The 15,428-nt window shown below is 44.6% G+C and overlaps 1 protein-coding gene across 3 annotated transcripts in view; it reads left to right on the top strand.

Moving 5' to 3' along the window:
* ABCA1 (ATP binding cassette subfamily A member 1) overlaps nt 1-15,428 on the top strand; it is a 132,619-nt gene that overhangs the window by 22,720 nt on the left and 94,471 nt on the right. For all 3 annotated transcript variants that reach the window (XM_048851107.2, XM_048851106.2, XM_048851105.2), the window contains exons 3-5: nt 854-947; nt 6,660-6,801; nt 8,175-8,293. In XM_048851107.2, coding sequence (XP_048707064.1) covers nt 854-947; nt 6,660-6,801; nt 8,175-8,293 — 355 coding nt within the window. The remainder of the gene's footprint in view (nt 1-853; nt 948-6,659; nt 6,802-8,174; nt 8,294-15,428) is intronic.

Below are 15,428 nucleotides of genomic sequence, written 5' to 3'. Positions count from 1 at the left end.
GTTCAATTTCTAGCTCCAGCACAGATGTTTGACCTTGGGTAATTCACTCGATGTCTCTGTGCTTCAGTCCCCCATCCAGATAACACTATAGGGATAATACTCTCTTCTCCCACCCTTTGTCTGGTCCATGTAGATTGTTGTAAGCGATTTTGCATCAAGGACTGTCTTGCACTATGTGTATGTGTAACGCTGACAGACCTGGGCAGGAGAGAGAGAATATGAATCTTGCCTGCCTGCCACTAGATGGGACAGAACACCACACCCAGGAGGTGTGTGGGTTACATATGTACAGTGCCTAGCACAAATGGCCCCCAGTCTGTACTGGAGTCTGTAGGTACTAACGAGGTATAAATAATAATTTGTAGACCAAACACGACAGTATGGGATCAATTGTGCTCTAATGTGTGCCATCAGTGGTGATGTTCCAGGTACACAGTGCTGTAACTAATAGCTGGAACTGAGTCCCTGGTTCTTGGGTAAAGGTTTATGGCTTTGGGGGTGGGTGAACTGCACTTTTCAGCTATCCTTAACATAGGAGGCCAAAGTTTCAGCTAGCTGACTGTGAGATGCATTGGGGGTAAGCGTCATTTCTTCGCCCAACAGACTGAAGTTAACCAGAAGTAAGCCCTCTATGGTATATTTTGTATATTCAGTGTAAGTGGCACTTAACAGCCCCAAAAGGTTCTTGGAATCCATAGCAAACAGAGAATCCACTGACTCTTTAAGAGCACCTACGCAGAGAGCCAGTGTGAAGCTTTCAATATTTCTGACTAATACGTGGATTGTACTGTGATCTCAGCTCCCTTGGTATTTTCAATATGAAATCCTAATACTTGTCTTTTTTTCTTTCCAGTTTCAGCTGCTGATTGAAGTTGCTTGGCCTCTCTTTATCTTCTTTATACTGATCTCCGTACGCCTTTCGTATCCGCCCTACGAACAACATGAATGTAAGTAACAGATGAGGCTTCTGTACCAAGGACAGGCTATTGTTTCATGGCTTGGAGGGAATGCAGTTTGACACACTGATCAAATCTTAATCAGGGCTGTTTACCATCACCTTTCCTTCCCCCTCCAACTGCCACCAACACAGATCTTGGGGTGTTATGCCACTTGTGTCCTGCTGCTGCAGCATTGTACCTAGCTGCTGCTTCTCTTGGGTGCATTTGGCATTTATATTACGTTGGCCTAAGCAGGTGCTGTATGAAAACATCTAGTTTGTGGGAATCCTCTGGAAAGCACCTCAGCCTTATTCTCCGTCATTGGTCCTTGAGTCTCCCTTCAACAAAAATAGACCTAGAAGAAAGCCACATTCAGAGCAGCATGTGACTGGAGTTGCTTTAAGCAGTCTGGCTCCTGCTACAGGACAGAAAACACTAACCTGGGTTACCAGTTGTAATATGGCACTGCCCTAGCATGACTGACATAAGTTTTGGGACCAGATGGGATAGCCTAAGTGTTAACCATGTTCCTAAACAGTACTAAAGGCCTGCAGTGAGCTGTCGCACAGAAGTTCAGGGACATGGTGAAAACATTGCTCAGCCTCCTTAGGCCACAGACTGACCCAAATTGTGGAAGGGCACTGCTGTGCTGTAGTGGAGTCCCCCACCACCATTTTTTGCAGTGCAGATGGGACTTTTACCTGCCCCTCTCCCAAATAGCAGACGTCAGCAGCTTGGACTCTGCTGCTCCACAAGGATGTCGCTCTGCGTCACTCGGCACCCCCTGACTGCAGAGTCTGCAGGCAGTTCATACGGAGCAGCTTGCAAGGCTGAGCTTCCTTGCAAGCTTGCTGATGCAAGCAGAACCATCTTCCTCACAAAGCGTTCAGAACACTGACTGCCAGCCTGTTGGGAGAGGGGACAGTGCAACTTCCAGCGAGGGCCTGGGAAAGATAAGACAGTGTGGTCCAGTGGGTAGGGCACAGGACCTGGAATCTGGAAACCTGGGTTCTGTTTCTGCTGTCCTGCTGTGTGATTCTGGGCAAGTCACTTCCCCTCTCTGTGCCTCTGTTTGCTCTCCCACCAGTTGGCTGTCTTGTCTAGTTAGGTAAGATCTCTAGGGCAGGGGGGCAGTTTTATATGTGACTGTACAGCGACCAGAAACGTGGGCCCTGATCTCAGCTGGGGCTAGATGCTATTGCAATATACATACTAAAGAATATAAAAACACCAGGGACTATGTTAGCTCAGCACTCTGCAGACTCCACAATAGCCAGCTTATCTCAAGGGCATTCCTTTCCATCTTGAATCATGTGCAGCTTTTTGTTTGGGGAAAACTGGTTTGCATTGTCTTTTTAGATCTATGGACATAGAATAGTCCTCTCAGCAAGCCTTTTAAAGAGGCAAGAGGAAGCTATCCTCCCTTTAGTTACAGTGACCTCTTCTTCAGTCCTCTGGGATGCTCCCTGTTTAGTGAGCCAGATTTGCTGGTCAGCACAGTGCCCAGTCTTATGATAACCGCCTCTTCTCAGCAGTCAGCCGACTGGGGAAAGGGCTCCTTGTTTATCTTTCCTTTACCTGATTACTTCTAGGTTAGGCCTAATGCCCAAGTTAAGAGAATTTTTGCTCTCCACAAAATGCACAGGGGAATCCCAAGTGTTTGATTTTTTTAAATGCAATATAACAATGGATTATTATGAAAGCAGCTTTGCTACATTAGCACAACATTCCCACATGAGTGACTGCTGTACAGAATGCTGCCTGGTAGAGCTTCAAGCCATCTGGGAATCCCTTCACAGAGAAATATTTTATTCACGATCTGGCTTCCAGCAAAGCTGAAGTGCTGATGTTTGCAGTTTCCATTATCCAGCAAACTCTGGACATACGCAGCCTTGTGGGTTTTCTTTTTTGCCTAACTAGCCTATTGCTGTCTGTAATGCTTGGCAGGCACTGGAAGTTTCCCTGGGTGAAATTTTGTGCTTTTGCACTCCTTGAGACATTCCTACAGTCTTTCCTTACATGTTAGTGGAGACAGTGGCATTAGGACACCTTTCAGAGTAACAGCCGTGTTAGTCTGTGTTCGCAAAAAGAAAAGGAGTACTTATGGCACCTTAGAGACTAACAAATTTATTTGAGCATAAGCTTTCGTGAGCTACAGCTCACTTCATCGGATGCATACTGTGGAAAGTGTAGAAGATCTTATTATATACATACAAAAAGCATGAAAAAATACCTCCTCCCACCCCATTCTCCTGCTGGTAATAGCTTATCTAAAGTGATCACTCTCCTTACAATGTGTATGATAATCAGGGTGGGCCATTTCCAGCACAAATCCAGGGTTTAACAAGAACATCTGGGTGGGGGGGTAGGAAAAAACAAGGGGAAATAGGCTACCTTGCATAATGACTAAGCCACTCCCAGTCTCTATTCAAGCCTAAGTTAATTGTATCCAATTTGCAAATGAATTCCAATTCAGCAGTTTCTCGCTTGAGTCTGGATTTGAAGTTTTTTTTGTTGTAAAATAGCAACTTTCATGTCTGTAATCGCATGACCAGAGATTGAAGTGTTCTCCAACTGGTTTATGAATGTTATAATTCTTGATATCTGATTTGTGTCCATTTACTCTCTTACGTAGAGACTGAAACTCAGGGAAAGCAGATGGGCTCAGTCAGCCAGGGGCTCAGTTGGTGTAAATCAGTGTAGCTCAACTGATGCTCATTTACACCAGCTAAAGATCTGGCCCTGTGTGTAGCCTGAAAGCCAGAGCTATTTTCCCTGTTGAGACTTGCACTCAGACTTGCATATGGCTGCCCTAAATCCTTTCCTTTTAACACTGCTGTGTCAGGAGCTGAATTTTAATCAACCATTGTTTGACATGCAATCCTTCCCTTTTATTTAATAATTTATTTTTTGAGGCTTTTAGCAGGGATTGTGGAGTGGCATCCGACAACTTTTAATTCACTCTTTGAGTTAACCTCTTTCCTTTCATCTAATAGCTTCCAAGAATAAGTAACTGGATTCTTTCTTTTAAGCCTCTCTCTAGTGCAGTTCAGTTTCATTGAACATTCACTCATTTGCAAACAGACATGGATGAATCTTGTAAAGTGGAATGTTGTCTCTTGCTGAATCAGGAGCTGGGCTATGGAGAGAAACCTTGAAATCAGGTCACAGTGAACTCTGTGGCAACTCTGCATATGTCTTTAGAGGAACAGAGTTATCTGTAGTGTTTCAGAGTAGCAGCCGTGTTAGTCTATATCCGCAGAAAAAAAAGGAGCACTTCTGGCACCTTAGAGGCTAACAAATTTATTAGAGCATAATCTTCCGTGAGCTAGAGCTCACTTCATTGGATGCAATGAGCTGTAGCTCACGAAAGCTTATGCTCAAATAAATTTGTTAGTCTCTAAGGTGCCAGAAGTACTCCTTTTCTTTTTGTTATCTGCAGTGGTGATCCTGTACGGTGTTAAGAAATGACTTGCAGACAATTACAAATTATAATAGTAACTAGGCCATGCAAAAACACTTTCAAACTGAGATATTAAATATTTTATTGTGCCAAGCATGGTTAAAAACAAAAAATTGTCATCTGTCTAATCTTATCTGAAAAGGACAAGAATGTAACCAAGGGTTGAGTCACATATTAGGCTAAGCCTTTGCCATTCAGGATTTTGATAATTTTTAACAGCTTCAGCTTGTTGAAGCACTCTTGTCAGATCTAGTCAGCAGGATTTTTCCCCTTATATAAGTGATCGTTATGACTTCCACCATAGTCAAGCTAAACGGACCATTGTAAATATAGCTCTGTGGTGAGATTGCTGTCTTTATCTTGTGGAAACTTACTTTTTTTAAAATCTGCCTCCTCAGGATTTCAAAACGTGTACTTAGAAAAAAATCTGCATTACTTTAAACATTGCTGAAAAAGAAGCTGTGTTTGCAGCTATGTCACTGAAGGGGAATGCTAGCATTCTGTATGCTGCACTTCTAAATGTAGAGGATGCCTGGTTGCTGCCAGCTGCCACTTTGTGTTTCAGCTCACATGCAGAATGCAACAGAGTGGATCCCAATGTACATGCTCTCGTGGACTACGTATTGGTTCTTTCTTTGCTAATTTCCTTAATCTGAAATGGAAGTCAGAGCAAAATAAATGTTTTGCTCTTTGTGCCTGGGAAAACTTAAAGGAAACTGATTTGGTTTAGTTTAAATTCCATCTTTGTCGCCAAAGAGCTCAGAGATGGTGAATAAGCTTCCTGGTTTATAAAAATCTCATGGGACTGTGGAAGGTTTTCAGTTTTGTAGAAAGGAGGAAGAACTGGAATGATAGAATCCTAGGCTTCAATAGTAATTTTATGCAAATACTATTAAAGATAACGGCAGGAGACTCTCTCTTTTCCTAGCGCTGGTGGGAAAAGTCATTTTGCCTTCTGTGTACTGTAAATGTCCCAGTATTTCCTTTCACTTACATGGCCATAAGAAGATAGCCTCTCTCATCCTGTCATTGGTAGGAGAGAAGACCCAAAGATATCCCTGTGAAACACTGTAATAAAGCTCAGTCATGAGTAATTTACATCACTGCCTTAATAGCTCTATATGAGGCAGTAAGAAAAACTTGAGGGGTGATTTTTTCTCCCCTCTAATAGACCCTCAGTAATCGGAGCTGGGGTTTGCAAAGGAGCCAGACAGCTGGAAGCCAATGGGAGTTGGGTTTCTAACTCTTAGCTGCCTTTGAAAACCCTGCCCCAGAGGTATTGCTCAGAAGCCAAGCCACTGTGAGTTAGTAGTGACATGCCCACCTCACTGGTGGACTAGTGCAGAAACTCTCCTGCTTTCCTGGCATTTCAGTGGTATGGGCTGAGTTGGAAGCATCTTTAAAAAATAAAATGGGACTCCATTAGACAGTGGCCCAAATGTTGAATCCAAACACCCCTGAATGCTACAGGGGTTCAAAAAACAAATTCAAATGTTGCATGTAGCCTGAACCAAATTCTTCTCATTAGAACCAGGGTAAATCCAGAATGACTTCATGGGTTCAAGAGACGTGTGTGCACAGAGCTGTGAAGTTCTGTGTAGTGTGTCACTTATTTCCGTGCATAGCATGCCTGGAGTGACAGGATGACGGCAGGGAGGAGTCTGTACCTCAGACACGGCAGAAGCAAGAGGTAGGAGGGACCTAAGGGCAGCTTGAAAGATGGAAGGAGCTAGGGCTGATAAGGGAGCCTGCAAGGGAAGCCGTTCTGCTCATCCATGCATCTGAAGGGAGAATTTACCCTGTAAGCTTTTCTTAGCTGTCAGCCTGCTCTCTCTGTGTTAAAGCATCTGCTAGGACATGCGAAATTAGGGATTGGTGAGGAGGGAATTTGGAGAACATTCTAGCTCCAAATTCAGGGCCAGGTCTTGCATTCCTTGTTCACGCCAAAGTCCTGTCAATTCAATGTTGCCAAGTCTGTTTTATTTGTTCATTTTGTTTTGTTTTGTTTGTTTATTTTGTGTGTCAAATTTTTGGTGGGGGTTTTTTTTAATTATTTTTAAAATCTCAAGTTTTGGGGGCTGGACTCCTAAATGCTTGGGGTTGACATATTGTTGACCTCAGTAAGAGGTTATGGTACATAATGACCAGATTGGACCCTGTGCTGTCACACACCTCTCCCATTTCCTGGCTATGTTTACGATTTTGCAGTTTTGCAAACAAAGGGGTAACTTTTTCAAACATTTGCCCCTCTGTTCTAGGTCACTTTCCAAACAAGGCCATGCCTTCAGCAGGAACCTTGCCCTGGATCCAAGGGATTATCTGTAATGCCAACAACCCTTGCTTCCGCTACCCAACGCCTGGGGAATCCCCAGGTGTCGTTGGAAACTTCAATAGGTCCATGTAAGTACAAGATCTTGCTTTTCCTTGTGACCATTCACAGGGGTCAGCCAGCCAAGCGTAAGCTGTGAATTGTGGGAGTAGCAGCTGGTGGTTAGATTGGCATTAAGGGTTAAGTTACTTCAATCACCACCAAGTGCTTTGTTCTGTGGTGGTGCTTTTCTGCAGCTGGACTCTGAAGGAACCATACAAAGAACCCATGGCTGCAGTACCCAGCCTGTGATGTTATCGATAGCAAATGGTTGTGCAAACCCAGTGTTTACTCAGGCACAGCTCCCAGTGAAATAAGGAGCTTTGCCTGAGTAAGGAATGAATATAAACAGAGGTCCAATTTGGCCTATAGAGAGAAGTCAGGTCTATTCCTTGACTGAGAAGCTGTTTCATTTGGGCGATGCCAGGTTACAGAATGGGTGTGACCTTTCCCTGATTTCCCTGCTACAGAGAAATCACTGGCCAATTGTAATAAAGGCATTAAAACCCCCCATCAAAGCTGTTGCATCTTGTACCTGTAAGGGCAGGAACAATAGTGGTGGTCTGGAACAATGGCCATAAAGCACTTCTGGGCAATGAGATTGGGTGAGTGAGATGGAGGCATGTGCGCCTTCTGCTAGTCACTGAGGAAAATACACCGTTCATACATACCACGTGATATGTGTGTAACATGAAGAGCTTTCGAGAACAGCCCTGTGTTAGGGGTTGGTGTGACTCTGCATTGCTCCCAGGGGAGCACTGGGAAGCGTTGCCTCAGACATGCCATGTTCCCTGGGTTCCCCAGTCTGGGGGAGCAGGGGGGAAATTCACAACATGGCACTATGGAGAAGCCTTGCCCAAGTGGTCCCACTGGGATGAAATGCAGGGGCTCCAGCTGTGGTTGGCATCCTTGTGCCCTTCCCTTACCACCTCACTATGCCCACGGGACGGTCAGCCCCAATCTGTCCCTAAGACCACGGCTAGAATCACAGAATAATCGGAGTTCAGGGTCAGTCGACTTTGGCTACCTGGAAAAGAATTGTAAAGAACAGGGGATGTATTTGTTGAGGTGCTCTACAAGCAGTGTGTTTTATCCTAGCAGATAAAACCAGACAAACCTACCAGAAGCCCTTCACATTCTCCCCCATCTTAAATAACTGCTTTCAAATAACTTGAAGGGTCCCAGTGCACTTAGCTTTCTTTAATCTTTCATTAAAGGCCATTTTTATTTAGGCTGTCTTGCATTGTCCCCCGGATGGTCGCTTAACAAAGGTTTCACGGTACAGGAGAGGGTTGTCTTTGAATATAAAGGAATTGAGACATAAAACTGAGCCTGTGGAAGTTGGTGCGGACAGCACCACATGGGTAATGATTGCATTGTCTGCTTTTCCATCCCTGTCCTGCAGCATTTCCCGCTTGTTCTCGGATGCCAAGAGGTTACTCTTGTACAGCCAGAAGGACAGCAGCTTAAAGGATGCTCAGAAACTCCTGGGAAAACTGCAGAAGCTCGGGAACTCTGGCTCAGGTAACTCAGTGGGGAAAAAGAGCCTTGTTCATTTGGCAGTAGAGTTTGTTGTTGTTAGTCGGCACTTTTTAAATTTTATTTTTTGGAAACCGGTGGAAAGGGCATAGTGTAGATTGTCCTTGCTCATCAGATCCCACCCTAAAAACATCTGTTTCTCCAGGATCCGTGTTCTGTGCAGTTTCAGTCTTTCTGGCCTATGGCAGCCACCTGCAGCAGCTGGTTTTTAATGTAAACTTACCATCCTCAGAGCTGAAGTGAGCCTCATTTGAGAAATTGCCAGCATTGTAGCCTGTTGCTGCATTTTTGGAAAATACAAGTTTGTTAGGGATTTCAGAGACAAATGACAAAATAGTAAAGCACATTTTCCAATACAGCTGGCACTGGCAGGGGAAAAACAAACAACAAATCAAAGGTTCAGAAGAATGGGGGTGTGAAACAGCTGACGCTGAGCCATAGCATGCTAAATCAAAGCAGAATATTATCCAAAATTAATTACCAAAATATTATTTTAATATTGTAATTGTAATAATATTAATTACCAAAATTATCCAAAATATTATCCAAAATTATCCACTTCCCTTCTAATGTAACCAGGTGTATTTAGGGCACTTAATTATTTGATGTAGTCTAGAAGGAATTTGATCAGTTTCTAAAACAAAATGCTGTCTCTTAGGTATTTGTATGGCCTCCATTATTGTAGAATCTGAATGCCTCAGTGTTTCATATATTTATCCTCACAACACACTGATGTGGGGAGGGAAGTGCTATTTTCCCCTTTCTCAGATGGGGAACCAAGGCACAGAGTCAAGGGACTTGCCCAGGGTCGTGCAGAAGGCTATGGCAGAGCAGGGAACTGAACCTGAGTTTCACACATCCCTGGCTAGCAACATCCTTCCTCTTGTCGTGTAAATGCCATCTAATTGGGCAGCCTTTATTAAGAGTTTTTTGTGTACTCCCCTCTAAAGGAATAAATATTTATTCCATAGGTTATTTTTCATATACTGCCTATGCTCTGCCTCTCCTATTAGAAACAATGATGGGGGGCAGGGGGTTGGTTTAAAAAGCAACCTTCTAAAAACAAATGGAAGCATCCAGTTGTGGACATGCCTCTAAGCTTTGATCCTTCAACTGCCTTTGCACAGCCAGGCTCCTGCACCCACATGGAGCCTTGCTGAAGTCAGTGGGATTTAAGTACATGCATAAAGTTAAGCACATGCTTTGCAGAATCTGGGTCTTAATGGGGAACTGCACAATTTTACTACGGTGACATTCCTCCCACATACATTACTTGGTGTCTGTTCATGATTCTTGTTTAGGCCCCAGTCCTGCAAAGACTTAACTACTCGCAGTGCTTCAAGTTCTCAGGTCAGAGTTAGACTATATACTCTTTGGAGCAGGGCTTGTCTCTTTACTTCTTTTCACATCCTTGGGCACTTAGACAAGTGTGAGTATGTATTAGGACTCAATATATCCACTAATATATTGGGGGGTTGTGTTCAGAGTAGAACTGTGCACAAGGTTCATTTAGAGATTCAAAACCCCAAATCAGGGCTCTGCAGCTTCTGGGCTCTAAGCAGACCAACAAACACCAGCCTAGGCCTTCAACATTTCCAGCTTATTTCCTTCTCTTCTGTCATAGGCCATGTCTGCACCCTTTTGCTCACCTTTGTCTTTGGGGGCACCAGTTGTTGAAACCCTACCCTGTCAAGCTTGGTGCCCTGCCTCAGGTTTCTCCCTGGCTGCTCCCCCCCCCACTTGTTGCTCCTTTGGGAGCTGACCGATAGGGTCATTGTCTTGTGCCCAAAATCCACCAGGTCTCGAACATGAGGAAGCAGCTTGATTTGCTTGCTCAGAAGGAGAAACACAATGCCCTGCTTCTTCCCAGCCCTGCCACACTAACTAGGGAGTCCCAAATCTTCATGCCCCAGGTGTGTTCAAGGCAGCTGCTTTTGACAACTCCCCAATGCCACCTGCAGAGAGTCTGTGCCCTCGTCTGACGCGTGTGCGTGCAGAGAACTACGCCCAAGACTTTCTAAAGTGATTTTGGTTGCTTCCATTTTTGGGTGCCCAACTTGAGACTCCTTAAAGGAGCCTGTTTTCCACAGGGTGAGTGCTTAGTACTTTCTGAACTTCAGCCCCCTTTTAAGGTGTCTCAGGTTGGTCACTGAAAACTTGAGGCACCTAAAATCACTGGTCAATTTTGGAAAAAACTTGTCTACATTTTACTGGTATGTCTTGTTCCCCTTGAAAATTAATGGCTGCACTCCTGTTGCCTTCAGATGGCGCAGAAGCAAGCAGTGTCCTAATTGGGAAGAACAGTACTTTCCATAACCAGGCCCTGAGGGTGTGCTTTGATATTGTGTGTAGTGAAACTTGAAATGTGAATCCAGTTTGGATGTTTAAAGAAATCTGATCAGAGCCACAAAGCTGAACTAGATGCTGCTGGGAAGGCCAGAGGGAGGGGTTCTACTCAGGGGTGTCTCACATAGAGGAGCTTGGTCAGTACAAGTCAAAGCAAGGATGCTCAGCTGTGTGATTATAATGCTTGGTGAATTTATTGCAAAGACAAGGCTCAGAGCAAACACAGGAAAGAGCTTCATTCTATAATAAAGTGTAAAAAAAAAAAAAAATCAACTAATTCAACTGTGTGTGTGTCAGTAAAAAACCGAACAGCTTAGTCATGACAGACCCTCCATTGTTGGTGTGGCAGAGAACAAAGCCCGATTGTCCCTTCCATTTTACACTCACTTACAAACTCTTCATTAAAACAAGTCTGGAAGTTTCCTATCAGGCTCTCCTGGCTGCCGACCTTTTCTCTAGCCACATATAATAAAGGATCTTTCAGCTTTGTCTGACACAGGAGGACCATTTCTTACAGGACCAAGAGGAGGATGAGGGATATAGCGGTACCCTACCATTCCCTGCCACCTGCCATTGTCATCTTCAATGGGGTTCACCGATTCTGCTTTGATCAGTTTAGTGTTAAGAGAAAATTGTTGGTTTTTTATTTTATTATTGATCAAAACATTTCAGAACTTTTATTGGAAATCTGGCCTTTTTCCATGGAAAAAAGGCAGAAAATTTTCACATCTGAAGGCTTTTCATCTAAATAAAACATTTGATTTTAAAATCAAAGTGAATTTTTTTTCCTCCTTTTTGGTCAATTCCCTGTTTCTCTCCCTATTTTTTCCTAGTTTAAAAACAGGGACGGGGTAAACCTTAAAATCTGAAGCTAAAAAAAAATTTGAATCTAAATGAATATTTCTATAAATTGAACATGTCCATGAAAAATTTCGAAAAAATGCCAATTTTGAGGAGAAAGATGAAAACACTTAGCTTTTTGCCTACCAGCCCTCATTTATTCTGAATGATTGTTTAACACTTACCATAGTAATTAAACACCTGAGCCATCTCCAGGCCCCATTGTGTGAGGTGCTGGACAAATACCTAGTATAGGGCAATATTGCATCATAAAGGTTTTTATGTCAGTTGTAGGAAAGGGGTGAGGTCACAGCTTGTCCAGGGAAAAAAGATGACATACTTAATCCCCTTTCTCTTCCCCCACCTAAATAAGGAACTACTTAAGTTATCTTGTTCCAGCACCTTGAGTTAAAATGTAATCACTATGGACCTGCCTCTCTCCTGTACTAACATGGCCCTCTGTGCTGGTGCGATAAGGAAGTGCTGTTATATCCCCCTTTTACAGCTGGGGAACTGAGGCAGAGAGAGAGAGTGCCATGCCTAAGATTACACAGGAAATCTATAGCAGAGCAGGGACCCGAACCTGGGTTTTACAACTGGACTAGCTTTCCCCTGCTTTGTTACACAATGGAGTTACACTGGTACAAATCCAGTGACTTTAATGTATGCTTAGTCTAATAGAGGAGGAGCAGGCTCCATAGGTGTGTTCTCTCTTTGTGCTGATGTTTTCCAAAGGACACAGACCTTAAGTCTGTAATATCTACTTGTCTTAGTGTAAAGAGGAGATAGCTGCAGCTGTGAAATGGTATGGCAGGGTGACAGGGTATTTCTGACTACTGGATGAAGAAGAAAAACAGTCCTTAAGAGTGTTGTGTGGTGGTTTCTCCAGGATCATTTTGATATTTGTCTCCTGTTACATCTAAGTAAATACACCATAACTCCACTCAGGTCAATGGCGTTATGGAGGATTTACAGTGGTGTAGCTGAGGCCAAAACATGGCCCTCTTGTCTCCAGCCCCCTTGCAGCTCATCAGAACAAATGCTCAAAGCACCTGTAGCTGTTTTCTGTGGCCTATTCATCCTCATGCTTCCCTTTTCCTTGCTTAGTTGCTGGCACAGAGCCAAACCTAAGTCTCCAGGGAGCGCAAAGAGACATTGGTTATCACTTGTCTGCAAAACATAGAGACTCATTAAGAATTTTTACATTATGGCATGAAACATGTCAGAGAGAGAAGGACAATGGGGGCTGCCCATGGGCCTCAGGCTAATCCTAACAGACTAAACAGCAGGAATTCTGGCACTCTGCTGGTTGCGTCTCACATGTGAGCATCAAGTCCTTGACATGGTAAAGGCATTTTGTTTGTTCTTGGCAGGATTGGGAGTGTTCTCATGAAATAGACAAGCTGGTTAAAGGGAGGGAGTAGACAGATATAGAAAGGGGTCATATGGCATTTTGGTTCTACTCAGCTTGCCACGCAGGGCTCCCTTGTTATCGTACACTCATGACTATAGCGTGTCATCACTTTCCAGAGCATATGGGCCATCTGTGTTTCATTGGGTGTCAGATATCCACAGATAATCCCGATAGCTTTCCTCCTCTTGTGCAACCATGCCCGTTGCATTCTGCACAAGCTGGGTCTGCACCAGCCAAGGGCAGGGCAAAGTCCAGAGGTTGCATCTGACTCTGACTGCCCCCTCTCAGCTCATCACAATATGCAGGACTCAATTGGCACAGTTGTTGCCTTTCTGTAGAGCAGTACTCAGCAGCGCGCTTCTAATAGCGGTTGCATCTTTATCAGCAGTTGTTGAACTTTATCTTGCTGAAAAGACACTCTGAGTTGGGATTAAAGGGCTCTGTGCCTGGACCTCATACTCTGAATGCCAGAAGCAAAAGCTTGCCTGATAGACAAATGAACTACCAGCTTCTAAATACACTGTGCGTGTGTGTGTGTGTGTGTGTGAGCGAGAGAACCACCAGCTTCTAAATATATATACACACACACACACGCGTGCTGTGAATGTGTGAAAGAGAGAAGATGGTACCTTATTTAATCTACCCTATCTTTTGTCTTTAAGGCTGGGGTCAGCGGGAGAAGGAGCCTGGGGCTGCTCTCAGCCATCAGTAGTAGCTGGGCCTATTGCTCACTGAAGCAACACAAAGTTAATTATTTAAAAGTTCTGTATTACCCTCCCTGCTCCAAAAATGGTCCCATGCAATGCCAATTGAAATAATTGGGGGTGGGAGAGAGGCTTGCCTTTGCCTCCGCTAGGTTTTGGAGTAGGCCCTAAATCCATTTAATAACCTTCAGTTTGTTTGTTAAAAAGGAAGCCCTGCCTCTTTTCTGTTTGCTCTATGAAGTGCACCCAGGTGTGGTTTTTGGCATAGCTAATGCTGTCTGTGTCTAAAGCTGGGAACTTGTATCAGTTATTGAGTCAGCATTTGCCAGAGTCCTTTGTTCACTTCTTGTGAGGTCCAAAGTCAAAGTGGATCAGTTATATCATCCTTGATCTGAAAGAGCCTTCGTGTCCAGGGCTCACTTACCGGAGGGGAGGATGCCCCTAGACCGAGGGATGGGGAAGGCCAGTTACCAGTGGTGGTGATCGCTCTGTTCCTTTTGCCCAGCCCCATCTTCCCGTTGGATTTTTTAATCCAGACTTACTTAGAGCAACCGAACCCTTACAGGGGCTGCCATCCGTCTGTGTGTCTCCTCCTAGCCCGAGGGTCATTTCCTGCCTCCATTAGCTAGGGGGGTAGTATTGACTGCTGGGAGTTGGCCTGTTGCTCCCAGCAACAGTAATTAAGCACCATGGTTCTGTTCATTTTAAGCATGTGCTCAGCTTTAGGGGTGTGAGTGATGTCACTGAAGTGGGCCTGCTTGCATCTTAAAGCCAGCCACGTGCGTTAGCTCCTGGCTGAAATGCAGCTGCTTCCCCTGGAGCATGCAGCTTCCTGCTTTAGCACCTACCCTAGAAGGCACTGAGCACCCCCTGCGAGGCGTGCTGCAGCCAGAACACCTTCTGTCCTCAGGGAGAGCAGAGGGTGCTCAGCACCTCACAGAGTTGGGCCTATTCTCCAGAAATTATGGAAGTGACCTGCTTACCGCCCCCCCCCCAGCTGCAGGGGAAGGGAGACACGCATGGGATCCGCTGGAGAGAGTACAGCTTTATTTCACTGCCCAGCCAAAGCTCTTTGCACAGATACATTGTCTCCTTACAACGATTAATGCTACAGAAGGCTTTCCAATGCTATAAGCACTGCTGCTTAACGGCCCTGTGAGCTCGTGGGCTATCAATCACTAAGGAGCCTTTAGGACAAAAAAAATCAACAAGAATAAAAAAATAACCCAAGCCAGGTGCCAGAGCTTCTCTCTTCCCCTGTGTTGTTGATACATGTAACAGAGCCAACTCTTCAGCCCTGAGACGAGAGCCAGACACGAGAGCCAGAGCCTAAGCCTCAGAGCCCTGAATCATAGCCGTGCCAGAAGCATAACACGGCAGTCAAAGCTCCAGCCACGCAGCCCAGTTTGCAGTGGTTGCTCTAAGACGCTGACTGCGTGGCTCCCATCAGCAGCATTTTAGGTGACAAGGAAGGGTTCACAGGGACAGAGTTTGAGTTTAGCAGCTCTCAAGAAAAATTCCCATGCTGCTTTTGCAAATTGCATTGGTGTGTGAAGGCACCCTGTCGAGTTAGCCCTGAGACGCAGCCCCCCACAAGAAATACTAGGTCTCTGGCTCAGTGTTACTGTCTGGCAATAAAAATCCCAGGGTAACACTCAGCCAAATTTCCGGTTAATTACTAGGAATCACACAGCTGTGAATCAGCAGTTGATAGTCAACTCATGGCTTCCACGTTCTAGGGACATCAGAATGACAGTCTGCTTTTTCACTACAGCTTCTGTTCACTTCTTACAAAAACAACAACGAAACACACAGC

This window comes from Caretta caretta, chromosome 5, assembly GCF_965140235.1.
Source record: "Caretta caretta isolate rCarCar2 chromosome 5, rCarCar1.hap1, whole genome shotgun sequence".
Lineage (NCBI taxonomy): Eukaryota > Metazoa > Chordata > Testudines > Cheloniidae > Caretta > Caretta caretta.
Note: the sequence above shows the minus strand (reverse complement) of the source record. Positions and strands in the feature narration are given on the sequence as shown.